This window comes from Gambusia affinis, linkage group LG24 (genome assembly GCF_019740435.1).
Source record: "Gambusia affinis linkage group LG24, SWU_Gaff_1.0, whole genome shotgun sequence".
NCBI classification, from domain to species: Eukaryota; Metazoa; Chordata; class Actinopteri; order Cyprinodontiformes; family Poeciliidae; genus Gambusia; species Gambusia affinis.
In genome coordinates, this window is record NC_057891.1 from 9,435,883 (window position 1) to 9,452,582 (window position 16,700).

A 16,700-nucleotide genomic window follows, 5' to 3' on the forward strand; every position below is an offset into this window, starting at 1 on the left:
GGAAAAGCAGCAGGAACATGATTCACTTCAAAACACCAAAGTGAAGCTCTATGAATGTCAGTAACTAAGTCCAGGAGTCCAGGAGCCTCACTAGCGGTCAGAGGAACAGCACAATCAGGTGGAAAAGCTATAAAATTTCCCAGTAAATTATTGTGTCCCACTTCTGTGAGAGGAATGCACTCATTCAGGCCAACAGTGGGGCTCAGAGATTGGGTTAGGTGCTGCAGACCTTCAGGCCATCTCTGCCCTCTTATCAGGCAGCCAGGGCAAACATTGCTGCAAAGGCTGTAATCCACCCAGAAAGAGAGGTTAGAGCTAAGTCATCTTGAACCTAAGGCTGTCCCTCTACACGGCATACTTTGGTGGAAGAAGCAGAATCAGATCTGACGTTGTTTAACATTGTCGGAGCAGCAGGGAGTCTTTCATACAGCTACAAAGGAGAGGAGAGATCTTCAGTCGTTTCCAGGAGTTTATATTAATGCTGACCGACTTCCACATACCACAGAGAGCAGGAGGGAAGTGCTACATGTGTGTAGGATAAGATATGAAATAAAATATTTGGATAAAATGTCCTTATTACTGTGCTCTGTCCTGAGATGAATAGGTTCCCATTACATGCAACAATCCCCATTCATTGCAATAAGACTCTCTTAGGTTTTCTACACATTTTCAAACCCTTCGTTCCTGAGTGTTCTAAATACAAAGTTTCAGCAGAGGTCAGGTTTTAATTAAACATTGAATTGAGAGATGGACGTATGTGTGTCCTCAATCCATTTCTTAATACCTAGACTTGAAATAAGCATCAAATGCTTAAAATTTCACTAGACTGCAAAGAAAATCTGTTCTTAGTCTGAATTGTGACGATGAGGCAACTGTTTGTTTCAGTAGGGGGGTAATAATAGATAACTGCACTTTAAAATCTCTTCCTCGTTTGCTCTTTATTAATTTACATTTGGCAGAATGTTCCTGACCAACTTATAACATTTTATTGCTGGACATTAAAAGCACAACAGTCAAATAAGCTGTTTTTTTCTGTCACATCAACAGTTGGTTGGGGGCTTGTCCGGGATTCTTCAGTGTCTAAAGCTACAGCCTTTAAAAAGAAGGTGTGTTTTGGTGGCAACAAGAGCCTAACAGAAAGACTCTTTAACATGTTATTGAGTTGTGAACACCTTTCTGTCGCACCAAATCAGACACCTGATTTACACCTAGACAACTACAACAATTTGAACATTAACAGCTTTAATTTGTAAGTTTGTTTCATGTTGTTTACTTTGGAACCTGTTCAAATTGTTTTGCTGTCAAAAAACTGAGGTTGACTGATATTTTTGGTTTTCCAATTTTATTTTATTTTTTTACAGGACAGACATATCTTCAAGCAGCACAGTGCTGTGTCCAGAAGTTGACAAGGTGTAGCTAACCTGCTACAGATCCTGTAGATCTGGAAGCAACAATTCTAGAGCTGCTAGTTGTGAAAAACATCACAACTACCAGTTAAAACAGTCATTAATTGTATATTTGAGAGTTATTTTTAAAGGATAAAAGTGCCTAATCCCAAATAAGGTAGCAAAGCCTTTAATTACTTAGCTAGTAATAGCTTCTCATTGATGTTAGGTTTCACCCTTAAATTAAAATTTTAAAATATATTAATAAGGTTTGAAGTTTGTATTTTTTTCTAACCACTGAGCTCTGTCATGTTTAACTTTTACTTTGTTTACTTTGAGGTCCCTTGTGGCTGTGAGCCTGGCTGGTTTACACAGAACCAGGCCAAGAAGATAGACAAGAAACACTGACTAGCAGACTGAAAATACACAATATCATTTTAAGAAGTCTCTTAGGCTAAGAGACTTCTTAAAATGATATTGTGTAAGCTGAATCTGGCACAAAAATAAAAACAAGAAAAGAAGACATTACATGGCTCGGTCCTCATGCAAGTTCCAAAGTACTCCCCTAGACAGGCTGGCTTTAACCTAAAAGTTCTTAAGAATATATTTTTTTGGGAGCAAACCTACCTTCAGTTTCCTCAGAGGAACAGCTTCCCAGTCCACAGTCTTGAACCATCGGTGCTTTTTCACATCATCTGCTCCATTCTGAAACAGGAAAGTTTATAACCATGACACTGTGCTTACATCTGTAAACAGCAGTGTGTGAGCTGACATCTAACAGCTGGGCTGATGGGTTCATCCATGAGCCAGAAGAAAGACAAAACATAGACATATAGTAAGTTGAAGGAGCTGATACACCAAGGTGAGACATCACTGGTCAAATGATACATAGACTAACAGAAATTCTTTAACTAAATTTAGGTCAGTTAGGATTAACAATATTATTTATGTTTGCTAAATGCCAGATTTTTTTTTCTTTCATTTTTAAAGATCAGATGCTTACAGTACTATGTATCTAAACAATTTAGAAAATCTCAGATACTGTTATTATTTTATAAGCTTGTGATAGGTTACTTCACATCATTGGAGTTAATGGGGCCACACTTGTGTGTGTATTTTAAGGCAACACCTCAAACCCACTAATTCCTTGGGAAAAAGATGATTTAATGTTGGAAAAAAGTGGCATCAGTTTTATTCAGTGGATGGAAATATAAAGCTTCACTTCCAAAACTATTTGACTTTGGCATTCTGCAGAGATTCGATGTGTTACAGGTGCAAAGTTTGGATAACTACGAATGTATGTAACTAACACAAACTTAGAAACTCACACATTACAAAGTCTACCAGTACTAGTAATGGATTTTTTTAATTCAGTGGACTAATAATGACTTTAACTATATTATGATTTAAAATGACAATATGACAACTGAACTTAGAAATTTAGTGAATTGTTTAACCTTGTGTTTACTAAAGCAACAATTTAATAACAAAGCAAACCCATTTTCTCAGCAGATTGTGATGAAATATGCTAAAGTCTGCATAGAAGCATTGTTGAGCTTCTATGCATCAATAAGTGAGCAATGTTAATGAGTGCTGTGACTCTTCTCCAGAGGCATCCTAACACTCTCAAATCAATATCATGCTGCCTGGGATTATGTGGAGTTAATCTCTGGCTTCAGTCAGCTATTTGTTTTTGAAGAGCAGCTCCTCACACTAACTTTCATTAAAATACTATACATATCCATCAGGCATGGAAATCTACACACTTCCATTTTGCCAGAGTTTGAATGAATACAGCAGAAATAGACTGAAATCAGACAATTTCTACAGCTAATTGTCTGTAAAGACGACTTCAAGCATCTGCACATCTTAGTGTACCTTTGATCTTGGCTTTATTTTTTATGTACACAAACACTGTTGTTATTAAAGGAAATACCAACATCCACAGACTCTTTCAGTTAATTTTTTCTCAATTATTTTAAAGTTGAGGTCCAATATGAACCGAACCCACTGGGAATCTCTAGAGTCCCAAAGCCTTAGGATTCAACTGTATCCTAAGGCTTTCATCTGTAACCCTTTCTAGAATCAACTTGAAAGGGACAATATTATGTGTTTTCCAGGAACTTAGTGCCATTTTATAGCAAAATAAAGTTAACCATGTTACCCTTCAGTTGTTATAAAAATGCTGTATATCAAATATGATTTAAAAGAAATTGGACTTTGTAAATTAATGCCTTGAAATTGGGCATCGTCTCTTTAAAAATTCAACCTTCAGGAAGTCATCACAACATGGCTCTTCTATTAATCCTTGAGCAAAGTTTTTACCAGCTTTTCACTGAGAAGCAGCTCCAATAATAAGATGTAGTTCCAACAGGTATTTGCTAATTGCTGCTGACTAGTCTGAAGGAACTGAGTGGGTGATAACATTAAGACATAATGCAAAGCTAAAAAATATAAGACTTCCTCTTTAAATTGGGGCAAGATGTTTTAGTCTACTACATGCAGCCGGACAGATTCAGCTGAAGTGTTTTCCTCATTCTATGGCTCTGACAGTTATCAGTGACTTGAAAGAAAAAGAAAAACTGTTAAATAATTTAAATTAAACTATAAATAATTTAATCATAGTTAAATTATGAATAAATAACTTATTTTTGCATATAATAAATGCAATCATTATTTGGGAACTTATTCTTGTTTACAAGCGAGTTATATTTGCTTAAAATGAAAATGTGATGGATTAACAAAGGCATTACAAAATAAAAAAAAACATAAGAAATCTGAAAGATGGGTAACACTTCACATCCTTATGGTCTTCAATGCTTCCCAGATCGCTGAGCAGCAGCAGTTACTTATTCATACTGACTGTACGTTTTCTGAAATTGATTTTTGGCCATCAGGCCTGAGCATTTGAATGAATCAAATGATGTTTCTCTAAGGAAATGTCATCATTTGCATTGAATTCAGTCGTTCAGCCTTTTAAAATTGCAAAAACACAAGTCAGCCTTTTTGGTACGCTTCCCCTCATTTGGGAGTAATTGGAACCATGTGGCGCAGCCCTTCCTGTACTGTCCTCGTCCTCAGACTGTTGACGTCAGCCCATCTACCAAAGGTATGAAACATAGCGAGCTGCCATGTGGTTCGGGGAGACAGGAAGTCTAACCAGCTCACCTTCATGTTGCCTAGCCGTCTGGCTCGGTCAATGACCAGAAATTTCTTGATGAGGTCTCTGGAGGGAGAAAGAAAGAAGTCAGTGAATCTACAGCGTAGTGTGTCCTGATGTCCTTGCTGCCCTGTCGAAATGAAAAATGGGTCCTTTTTTTAAAGCCGTTTGACAGCCTGAGAAAGAGGATGAAGGGTTGCTTCCAAAATAAAAAACTTCAATGAAGACTTCTGGAGGCATTAAAAGGTGGTGAAATGAAAATAGTTCACAAAAAAAGGAAGCATGGAGTTTAGGAATGAAATGTAATTCCTGCTGCTGGTCTAGATAAAGGTGAGCTACAGGAACGCTCATAAATACAGCAGCTGAATGTTGACACATCAGCTGTTTCTGAGTGTTTGCCTCAATATTTCATATGACTGAGACAGGTGTCACATTTTCATCTATTCCAAAAGGAAAATATTCGTGTTTTTTGGTTTCCCGCTGAAATTCATCAGGACATTGTTGAGACATTAAAAGAAAAAGAAGAAAACGAGAAATTCAGTTCATCTTATACCATCGCTCAGATATTTGCGTGTTTACTGTTGGAGTTGCTTTGCTGTGAGTCATTTACTAAGTCCCAGTTTACAGACAATGCAGAATGTTGCAGTTCTCCGAGCATGGCTCAGTTTATTGATGCTTATGATGAGACGGCCTAAACAAAGGATCAGCGGCAAACTCTAAATAAGACATGTTTTGTTATTTCCATCACTTAGAGCTGGTTCAGTCTCAGTTTGATGCATATAATCCTGGAGCTCTCAGGCTAAGTAGCATGCACTCCCTTGTGTGAGTGGCTTGAAAGGTTAGAGGGTCATTCATGTTCCTGCTTTTCTTGGCAGGGTGGCTCAGCCCTCCAAAGGTGAAATCAAAACGTCCTGCAGGAAAATAACATATCCAGACTCCTAACTCCAAGAAAGACAGACAAAGATGGAAAGAGAGTAAGAAAGATATGTATATACAGAAAGACAAAAAGATTAAAAGAAAGAAAAAGACAGAAACAAAGATAGAAAGAAAGACCACAGGAAAGACAGGACTGAACATTAGAACTCTTTAAAATGAACTGTTCTGTTGTTTAGATGAAACACCTGAATGTTACATATTGTACCCTGAGCTAAACTCCAGCACACATACATGATGAGCTGAAGGAGCTTAAAGCTTCAGCTCAATACAGAGTTCACATGTTCATAACAATGGTGCTAATAGAAGCTGACTTCCTGACTAATGCCCAGTCCTGCTGGCTTTTCCTGTCTCTGTGATTATGCTGTGCTGCAGCAGAGGCAGCGACCGCCTGCAGCCTCTGGAAGGCCTCTTAATGCCTGATGGATGGGAGTGTGTGATGTGGAACTGTGGAAATGTGATAAAAATGTTGGAAATATAAAAAATTCACTCTGCCAAATGTAAGATAGATGGCTTTACTAGGGACGGCTGTGAACTGGTTGGATTATCAGGAGAGCTGTGTGTGTGTGTGCGTGTGTGTGTGTGTGTGTGTGGCTGGCTACTCCACAGTAACAGAGATACAGCTCTTACACTCACAGCAAGACCCCTGTTCTGTAATCTTGTACATTCCTGCAACTCAAAATTAGTCCATGTGTGCGTGTGTGTGTGTGTGTGTGTGTGTTTGAGATATAGGGCAGCAGCTCTGAACAAGTCAGGTGTGTCATTAGGAGCTCCACCCTAAGCTCTGCTTTAGCTGTAGGGTTCTTACTGAGCACATGTAAAGGAACGCTGGGACAATTAGAAACACTCAAACATGACAGGAGGTCAGAGGTGATATCAATAGGGACAGATACAAAACAGCTCCACCTGTTGGTGAGTTTCAGCAGTGCCTGAAGGAACACTTAGCTCTGACTCTCTGCTGGATGTGACTAAAGTAGATTAGATTAGAACTGAGACCATCAGCAATTGTAGCAGATCATTTGTGATAAGGGCGTCCCCTTAACATAACAAACATGAGTTCCATGTGGCTGTTTCCTATATGTGCAAAAAATATCACTGACATTATACCTGAAAAGTCTGTTCCAATCCATCAAACAGAAAACTGTATTTTTCTCCAAGCAGCTTTGATGTGATTTGTGTTATTTCCAGGCACATAAAGCTTTAAATCAGAGATTCTCAAAGTGAGAGTTGGCTCTCCATGGAGTGCAGCACAGCTTCACAGGAGGAATAAAGATGAGGAAATACTACATTAGTTATCAAAAGAATAACTGAAATGTTTGCTGTGTGGCTGAAGAACTCAAAACAGATAGGTTGTGTTAAAATGTTCAGGACAGTAATGTGCACTTTGGACTATCTGTAATGCAATATATGCTTATCCTGTCTGGCTTTTTATCTTTAGATTGTATCTATGGGCTACAGATACCACAAAGAACTAAATTATCCAGATTACTTTAACTGTTCCTCACTTAAAGCTTCACTATAATCATAAACCGAATGTAGCTGGTGCTGCAAAGCATCCTCCATCGCAGAAAAGAACAGATTTGTCTCTCTTTCTTTCTGCCTTTTTTCCCCCTCTTTCTTTATGGTCTTTCACAAAGAGAAAAAATATTCTAAAATGCAAGATGAGCATGTCATCTTCTCCCAGTGAACATAAAATATTTCTAATACCCAACAAGATTGTAAACGTCTTCAAATTACATGTGGCACTATAAAAAGCATGATCCACTTTTAGTCTTCATGCAACCGACCCTTTAAAACTTAGCACTACATTGGTCCAGTCCAAACATTTCATTTTTACTTGCTTTCCAAATTGCTAACTTTGCCAATTGGAAAAGGAAATGAATTAACCCACAGGGTTTCCACCCAGTCCTGCAAAATCCTAAACAAATGTTTTTCCTTTGTTACAATTTTTTTTTTACCTCCATGGATTTAGGTGCGAGTTGATTTTAATATTTGAGATTTTCTTTTATTCCTTTGACATCTGAGTAATTGTATTTTGTAGAATTGGGATGGATAGATATGAGTTAAAGGTTTTTCAGTCTCTTTCTTTCTTTTCATCTTTCTGTCTGTTCTTCTCCCTGTTTGTGTTTTTCTCCGTCTTCCCCTCTTTCTTTTTGAGTTTTTTTCAACCCATGATTCTTCCTGCCTTTCTTTGGGTCTTTGTCTTTCTCTTTCTGTGCCTTTGTTTTTTCTGTCTTTCTCAACTGTTTTGTTTGAAGATCTAAAAGCAGAACAAAGTGATGCTTTCTGAGCATGAACTGATACTGTAAACAGACTGCAGGGGGGAGCGAATATTTCAGCCGCTCTGTGACTAGTGCTTACTTGACGTAGAAATCCAGATGGCGTGGGAATTCCAGTTTTCCAGACAGAATCTTCTGGTAGATTCCAAATGGATTGTCATCAAAGAAAGGCGGATACCTGTGGACAGGAAGAAAACGTTGTTGAACCACACTCTGGGAGGCTGCACACACACTGCCATAGTGTACAAACTCAGCCTGCAAAAAATTAGCATGATGCAAGCTCAGGTCATGGACCAGGCAGATTCTGCACACTATGCTGCTTTGATGTGACACACGAACAGGTCAATATTTAGAATGAAGGCGGAGATAAGAAGTGATAAATCTCAGCTGGAGACTGAGCCGCCTCTGTTCACAGCTTTTCTGACTATTCTGTGTGTATGTGCTTCAAACACCCACACGCCTCCTGCTGCTGCACTCCACTCAACGCTTTCCCAGCTCTCCTGAGCTTCCCTCTGCTCCGGCCTGGACAAGTCATTACCCACAAATTACATAATGGCACCAGCCTCTAAACACATTACGCATGGAGCAGACAGGCACATAATCGCAACAGCTTGTCACACGGTGCTTGCATCGCCCGTAAAGAGCTCCAGAGTCTGCGGCGCAGGCATGTGGGCATCTGGGATCTGGCGAAGAGCCGCGGACTCCACTCATGAGAAAAAGAGCGTGTGTCTAAGCGTTAGTGTGTGTGTTTTCCTGATGTAGTAATTGCTCAAGAATCTGTGAAAGTGTGAACAATTGTATAAAGCCTGACAGAATCAAAGAAAACAAAAAAAGCAATGTCTTAACCTGACAATTTAACAAGTTTTCAAAGTACCACAGAAAAAAAAGAGAAAAAGACGGAAAATTTCAACAAAGTCATTCAGTCTTAATGTGTCAGAAAACCTGCACACAATCTGTGTTATATTTTCAAGTCATGCTGGTTGTGATAAATGAACAGAGCTTAGATATGGGAAAAGATATATTTTTTATCAAAATTTAGCTTTAAGGGACTAGGCTAAGCAAAGCTGGGACAGCAAACATCTCAGCCAAAATTCAACTAAAATTTCATTCAAAAATGCCTTATCCCAAAAAAAAAAAAAAAAAATTATGTTGCGACTGATATCATCCAAGTGTCTTCAAAAAGTTGAGGATGGTGATTCTGAGATGAATCTGAAGAGGCCTCTGACTAAAGGCTGTTGCTCTATGTCTCTGTGGGAACACGGTATTGAAGCTACAATAAAAAGACATCATCAGTGCAGCTGCACACTAATTTAAACAAAAATGTAATTATTGTAATTATTATGATCTAATTGGTTTTACCAGAAAGTTTGTAATACATCATGATAGTTATAATAAATACATATTTTTAGTAGAAATCCTAAGGGAACAATAACTTGCAATACTGATTAAAAATAACTTTTAAAACATTACAGTCATATTTATACTAGCCATGCCATTTGTTTAATGTCAGATTTTAGCCTTCATGCTGCCACTGATCATTAAACCTTTATTTTGGAAGAAGAGGTGATGTCATACTGCCTGGAAGAGAGAAGTCTCTTTAAAGCAGCAGTTACTAATTACTGAACTGGAATTCTAAAAAAGACATCAGCATCTAGCATAGCAGTTAGCAAGATTAGCAGACTTAGCATTACATCGTCTTCATGAGCATATCCCAGAGAATTTTGGTGCTAAAGTTAATTACTTAATTCAACTAACTCCAACTTAGGATGTTCCACTACAGACAGAGGTGGAGAGATCAGAAGAATAGAGCAAATGAACCCGAGTGTGTTCTGTTCAGCTTTCAGCAGATGTACAGCTTTCCTTTGGAGATGTAACAAACAGCAAAGTGTTTCCTACATTTCTTAGTTTTAATTCAAACTCATCATAGATGCAAAAAGTGCCTCACCTTGACTCTTCACTCAACAGCAACTTCTACAATAAAGAGTGTAGCTAGTGCAGCAAGGTGTCAGAGTAATAAGATCTAAAAAAGAGGCAGTTTTTGACTATTTCTGACCCACAACATATTGGTCAGGTCAGGTTCAACTGAACGTTGGGTGATTTCTTGCCGCATCTCTCAACACAAGTAAGACAAGTTGTTGTTAGCTAGTTAAGTAGTTGTGCCATCTATACTGATAAGGCCTTCAGTTTATCAACATGCTGTTGGCAATTTGGTAACTGTATCTTTAAAGCTTGTGGTACAATAGCTCATATTCATTTGAGTGAATTTTCTCCACTTATGTTGGAAATGAAAAGAGTTTGAGATGAGCCATAAAGGCCATTAAAGGACAGAGTGGAGAAGGGCAGGCCTCTGCTCCTGCACTGCTGAAATCAATTAGGAGCAAGACTAATGAGTCACCTGGTGTGTTCTGAAACAAAACCCTAATCAATGTTTCAGTCAATCTGATCCTTCAAGTCTGTTCACTGAGAATGCCAACGAGCTCAAGCGTTATTATTCACTGGGAATGTTAGACAGAACGCAGAAACACACTGAGACAATTACAGCCTCAGGATTAATTGAATAATCCCTCTGCTCCTTCAGCATGGCTCTAGTAGTGCAGAGCAGAACTATTGTATTGCATTGGATCATTGGTGTCCAATTGTGTGCACCAGTGCACAGAGCTCATTTCATATTCCACTAATGTTGAAAAACTATTTTTGCAAATGTGGTCTTTCCATTAAATAAGAAATACAGTTAAAATCATGCTAGCAAGTTTATTTACACAATGTCCATAAAAATATGACGCACCATTATCTGTATACAACTTCCTGTTGTCTTTTGTCTCTTAACCACATGACTCATGTGATGCTAAAAAACTGTTTCCACTGCAGTTTGGATGGAGCTTAAAAACCACCTCATTCTACAGCAAAAACTTTTTATAAGAAAACAAAAAAAATGTTTTTTTTTCCTGTGACTTTGGCATGTTGCCTTTAAGTAAATCTATGCTCAAATTCCAATTTGCGCAATTTTAAGGTCAACGGTAACGCAGAGCATCACTTTAATTCAGCACTGTTGTGCTGTCAGTTCACTGGGGAACAAGAGCGCCCCCTTCTGTCCCACTTTAGACCCATTCCCTGGACATTCCAGTACTTACCCAGCCAGCATCTCAAAGACGAGGATGCCCAGAGCCCACCAGTCCACAGCCCGGCCGTGGCCTTTGCTTTGGATCACTTCAGGAGCCAAATACTCAGGGGTTCCACACAAAGTCCAGGTCCTGGGAGCCAAGGGAGACAAAATAACACAACAAAGTATGTTACAAGGTAAAAAACTGACACCATACAAGATTCTACTTTGTAAAGTCCAATGTATCCACAGTCACTGATAATTTGAGGTGTCATGTTATCTGCTACATGTGAAACAAAATTACCAACGTACACCATCCTGAAATGTAGAATATTCATGTAGTATAAAACGGCCCAGTAAAAGCCCAGACCAGAATCCAACTGAGAATGTGATAGAGGACTTGAATATTGCTGTTCAAAGTTGCTCTCTAGTGGTAGGCAGTATGGACTAAGAAATTTATTGCAATATCTTGAGGGACTATTATGATAACAATAAAGATTATGATTAAATATTTATATTTATTATTTATTTTGAAGTAAGTAATAAAAAAGAATTCATAGCACCACAAACAAATATTCTTAAAAAAGCATTCTAATCCAATTAACTCTTTCAAGATACTATTTACTCAATAAGAGTGTGATTTATATTATTAAACTGCACATTAGCTGCATTTCATTAAATCTTTTGAATAAACTGGAGTCTCTTAGAAGAAAGTATAGAAAATAGTAAAAATAACATTTGTAATCATACTGTAAGTTTAGTTTTTTTATTTACCACCAGTAAAAAAAAATTATTGTGACAACCCTGAACTGAAATGCTTAGAAGAAATTGTCCGATGATGACGACGACAATTATTATTATTATTTTGGGGAGTTTTGGAATTCATTGTGAAAATGCTAAATAAAAATGTGTATGTTTCATTCTACTCATAATCATCTTTCATCTTGGGGACGCCACCATAATCCATGTAAAAACAATAAGAGAATTTTAAAAGCATACTCTTTTACAGCATGCTTTGAAAGCTGTGCAGTCGCTCATAAAACCCCAGGATGTTTACAGATATTCTCTGCTATCCTTCAAAATTATATTTCTGTGAGAGAGGGATTCAATAAGATCACAGAACTGAGTGTATCTGCAGACAAGCAGGATTCAGAATGTGAGTGCAGAGCTTTGAGAGTGAGATGCATCACATTTAAGGTAGAAAATATTGAAATTTTACTCTTACACTGGAATTTAATGCTTGCACATTTCAAAAGGTTTTCTGAACAGATACAGATTATCAATTTTCTTTGAAGTCTGACCAGTTGATTCAGATGTTGATTGCTATAATTTTTTCAGAGCCACAACACAAACAAAAGCAAGCAGTGCTGCTTGATAGAGGTAGTAATTTGTACAAAAAAAATAAATCAGTTAAAAAGAAAGTTGTTTTGGATGATGGCGCAGCATGTTTTTTTTTAATAACACATTGCATGAACAAACTTATTCACATGTGATTTTAATAGGTTTTATCCAATGAAGGGGTGTCAAACTCCAGTCCTCAAAGTCTGCGGTCCTGCAACGTTTAGATGTGCCTCTGCTGCACCACCTGAATAGATTCATTAGCAAGGCTCTGGAGAACTTCTCTACACAAGGAGGAGGTAATTCAGACATTTCATTCCAGTGTTTTGTACCTGTGGTACATCTAAAAACTGCAGGACAGCGACTGGAGGACTGGACTTTGACCACTGTAATCTAATGGAAACACCGCAATCGTGAAACTACGATGTTTTGACAATAGCGGAATACGGACAATGTTTTGGGCACAATGGAAATGCAGCTAGTCTTGCAACAAATCTGAAGAGGCCTCTGACTAAACACGGTTATCCCATAATCCTGTTGTAACATCATAACAGCTCAATATCCAGAGACAATATTACAATATTCTGTCTTCTGTCCTGGATGACAGAAACAGTTGTTGACAAGAACTGCTAATCAATCTCATTTGCTCCTGCTGCTCCACTTTAACTGTGCCTGACCATATTGTCAAAAATATAAAAGATCTTTGTCTATTATGATCAATGGAAACTCTCTCTATGATTCTGCTCAGTAACCTTGAAGCTTTCTTTCTAACTCTTGTGGGATTTTGGAATCACAGTTCAGGTATTATTTAAGTTTTTGACTTGAATAAGTTAAATCAGCTGCGCCCAGGAGTAAAACCAATTCGATGTTGCCATGGCAATGCATCATAACTGCTTTTACAAGGTGTAGAAAGTTTAAGAAAATAGATATAACAGTAGGTATTGCATATGGCAGCACTGTTTTTGTTGCCCCAAGTTTTCATATAAAGAATGCCTGAAGCCAAAAAAAAAAGAAAAGAAAGAGCAAACATTATTTTTAGCTGCATGGCATCCAAAACCAAACATGAAATTATAACTAAAAGATAGAAATCAGATGTAATGTAAGCGATACGCCAACATGCTGCCACTATGAGCAGCGCAAGTTTAGAACAATGTCACCCTAATCATTATCAGGGTTTCATTAAAGTAAAAAAAGGGCAATAAAGTGCAAAGGCTGGTTGATTCTTGATTATTTAAATAAATCTGCTGTGCAGTGTGGAGACTCTGCCTTTAGGGAACGCCACACTCATGCCTGTTCCATGCGACCTGGCTCCACCACATGCTACAACACCATGAGACCAGTATGACCTCAAACATGGTGAGAGTAAACAGATCTGGGCTGCTCACAATAAAACGCAAATGAATGGAGGAGGCAAAACAAGTAGTGAACAACAACTGTAGCATGTCTGGCAGGCATAAGGAGGGAGGAAAACAGGGAAATCTGAAGTGGATGATGTGCTGCTGACAGGAGCTGTGCATGCAGAACAAACATGCAGGGTTCTCTGTGAAAGCGGCTGCTCCTCTGATGAAGAGCACTTGGCTCTGTGCCAGCCCTTCATCGTCTGCCACCAATATCACCTGGGTAATGACCTCTTTTGGCTTGTTGCCATGGTGACGGTAATTTGCATGGAAATAATGCTGGTCCCGGTGAAGGATGAGGGGGGCTGCTGATGTCATGGGGAATAAAGCGTGGGTGTGGGCTGGGCAGAAATGAGACACGAATGAGCTGAGGCTGTTTAGCATGGTGCCCTGTTGTGTCAATGAGTCTGTCTGCCAGCAGGGGTCACTGTGGCAGCACTGAAAGGCCTCCTCTAGGTTGTCCTCCTCTCTATGGCTTTTCTGCTGCCCTCCATTTATATAAGTGGGTCACTTGAACATCAGAAAGTTATCTACTCTCCATCTGTTTGCTCCCCCAGTCTGGCAGAAAATGTAATCTTACTCTATTATGTTTATATGTCAGCTGGGGTCAGCGCACCGTCTCATCTGCTCCCCGGTGGATCTTTTTTCCTGTGATGAGGCCACACTCATTCTTCCTCTAATTTACCTAATGACAGGAGTTTGTCCTGAAGTGGCATGGCTGAGTGTTTGCTGGAGAGGAGCGTTTTCAAGAACACTGAATACAAACTACAGACCATCAAAGCACTTCAGTTTAAAAACACATTATGATTCCAACCTGCATCACGTCTTAAGAAAATTAATTAAAGTATTCATAGTGCTGGAGGAGCTTTCATCCCGTGTCACCAGTTAATCCACAGCAGCAGAAGCTTGTAGATCAAGCTGATCTGCAGCAGACAGAATCCTGAAGAAGCCTTTTTTCTGCGACTGGTGCAGCTGTGTACCAATATCTCTGCTGAGAGATCTGAATTTTTAAGTGTCTAGCAATTTGATTTTGAGTTTTAGTCACGATTCGATTCAGAACCAATTTTTCCATTTAAATAAATTTGTAAACAAATAGTACATCTATTTAAAACAATTCTATTATGTTCCATACTGTTTCAAATTCCATCAGTTTATATTGAAGCAAGAATAGTTTGTGCATAAAATCCTGTAGCTTAGATTACCAGTATTACACATGTGGACAATACTGTTGGTACCCCTCGATGACTGTTGTAGAAAAACCTACAATAGTCACAGAAATAACTTGAATCTGACAAAGGTAATAATAAAAATAATACAAATTTTATGATAGTGAACACAAGACACACATCGCTTTTCTAACATGCTTCAACAAAATTATTTTATACAATAAACTCATGAATCAGGCCTGAACAAAAATGATGGTACCCTTAACTTAATATTTTTGTTGCAATCATTGCAATCAAGTGATTCTGATAACTGTAAATGAGACTTCTGCACCCAGCAGGTATTTTGGCTCACTTTTCTGCTTGTTTATTCCATACAAACTTGTAGAGTTTGTATGGAATACAATTTTTCCATACAAATGTTTCCCAAAGCAATATCCCATGAAAGAAAATGTATCCATCTTTCTGGCAAAAGTTTTGTGTTGTTTTAATATAAAATCTATCAAGAAAGACAAGATGTTGGTTCATAGAAAGGACAACAATTTTCTGCAGTAAATACTTAAAAAAACTAAAATGGATGGTAAAATATCTTGTCCAAGGCCCAATCCAGTGGTTACAGGATGAACTCCTCCCTCCTAAGCTACCATCACTCCCAACTACATCTGCTTCACATTCTGAGGGAGCTTGTTTGAAGAGAAGACATAAGATGCTTGGAACTGAAGCAGAACCAGAGACGGATATTCACTGTTCTGTTAAACGTGACAAACGGTGAAGTAGAAAAGCCCCATAAATCACTTTGAGCTGAAACTTTGGCTGTATTTCAAGGGAACTTACAACTGATATTGAAGTTGGCTGAGACAGTAAGTTTGATGATCAGCATCAATTTTATAATGAGAACTCAACACATTCAGTGTTTCTAGAGCATAGATGAGGAGTTATGAACGGATGAGAATCTGAAATGAATCCATGATTAAATAAATCCACATTTTCATAGGGCTCTGTCGTTTCTCTGTTCTTATCTGGATAACTTTTATGTTATTGGAACACATTATTGATAATACTTAAACACCAACAATAGAGTCAAATTGTACAAAATAACTACAATAAATATTGTTTTTGCATGTTAGTCAAATTGTAATTAAGTCAGCAGACAGTGAATCTTAAAGCAAGCTATGTAATGCTGCTCACATTTAAAAGCAAAAGATATGAAAAGAAACATAGTCCAAACAAATACAGTAGTTGCAAGGAACACATTGATATGAAAAAAAAGACCTGTTTGTGATTGGCTGGTGGTGTGGCTCATTTTTTGTCAAGTTACAGAGATAAGCATGTGTTAGAAGACATACAGAGTCTGACTACTAATGTTTTCTGAGGCTGTTTGGAGTGACTGTGACGGTCACTCCAAAACATTGACTTTGTTGTCCTTAAGCCATTTGTAGCTAACTTGGACATATGCTGATGCTCATTGTCCATTTGGAAGACCAATTACTGTCCAAGCTTTTAAATCATAGCTGATGACTTGAGGAGTTGTTTTTATATTTCCATTGAATTATCTTTTCTCATGTCCCTCCAGCAACATCTGAAAACATGTTGCTATTTAACAGTTGGAATGGTGTCTTGAGGCTTGGAAGCTTCAACTTTTCTCCTCCAAATGTAACAATCGTCAATATGCCTGAACACAACATAACACAGTTTTAACTTTATTTGAGTTACTGCCTTAAAATACAGTCACAGGTTGACCTCCATTTAATTCAAATGTTATGAATTAAACAGGTCACAATGACATGAGCTTCCCCAACATGCTTAAAGGAATATTTATTATAATGAATGTAAACTTGTATATTTCTAGAAAGTTATATAACATTCTTTGTCATTGTGGCATTCATCGGACAGAATTGATTTTCCTAAACGATCCAAAACAGGAAGGGTTAGTTTGATTAAATGT

At 38.0% G+C, this 16,700-nt stretch overlaps 1 protein-coding gene across 2 annotated transcripts in view; it reads right to left on the minus strand.

Annotated features, from left to right (window-relative positions):
* Positions 1 to 16,700, minus strand: part of prkx (protein kinase X-linked) — a 33,175-nt gene that overhangs the window by 2,752 nt on the left and 13,723 nt on the right. The window contains exons 4-8 of one of the 2 annotated variants that reach the window (XR_006369892.1): positions 10,889 to 11,008; positions 7,840 to 7,935; positions 7,437 to 7,738; positions 4,554 to 4,611; positions 2,059 to 2,090 (exon numbers count right to left, since the gene is read on the minus strand). Coding sequence is in view for 1 of the 2 variants with exons in the window: in XM_044109320.1 (XP_043965255.1) it covers positions 2,013 to 2,090; positions 4,554 to 4,611; positions 7,840 to 7,935; positions 10,889 to 11,008 (352 nt within the window). In the remaining variant the exon portion in view is untranslated. Of the gene's footprint in view, positions 1 to 2,012; positions 2,091 to 4,553; positions 4,612 to 7,436; positions 7,739 to 7,839; positions 7,936 to 10,888; positions 11,009 to 16,700 lie in introns of those variants that run through there. The other variant, XM_044109320.1, reaches the window with a different exon arrangement.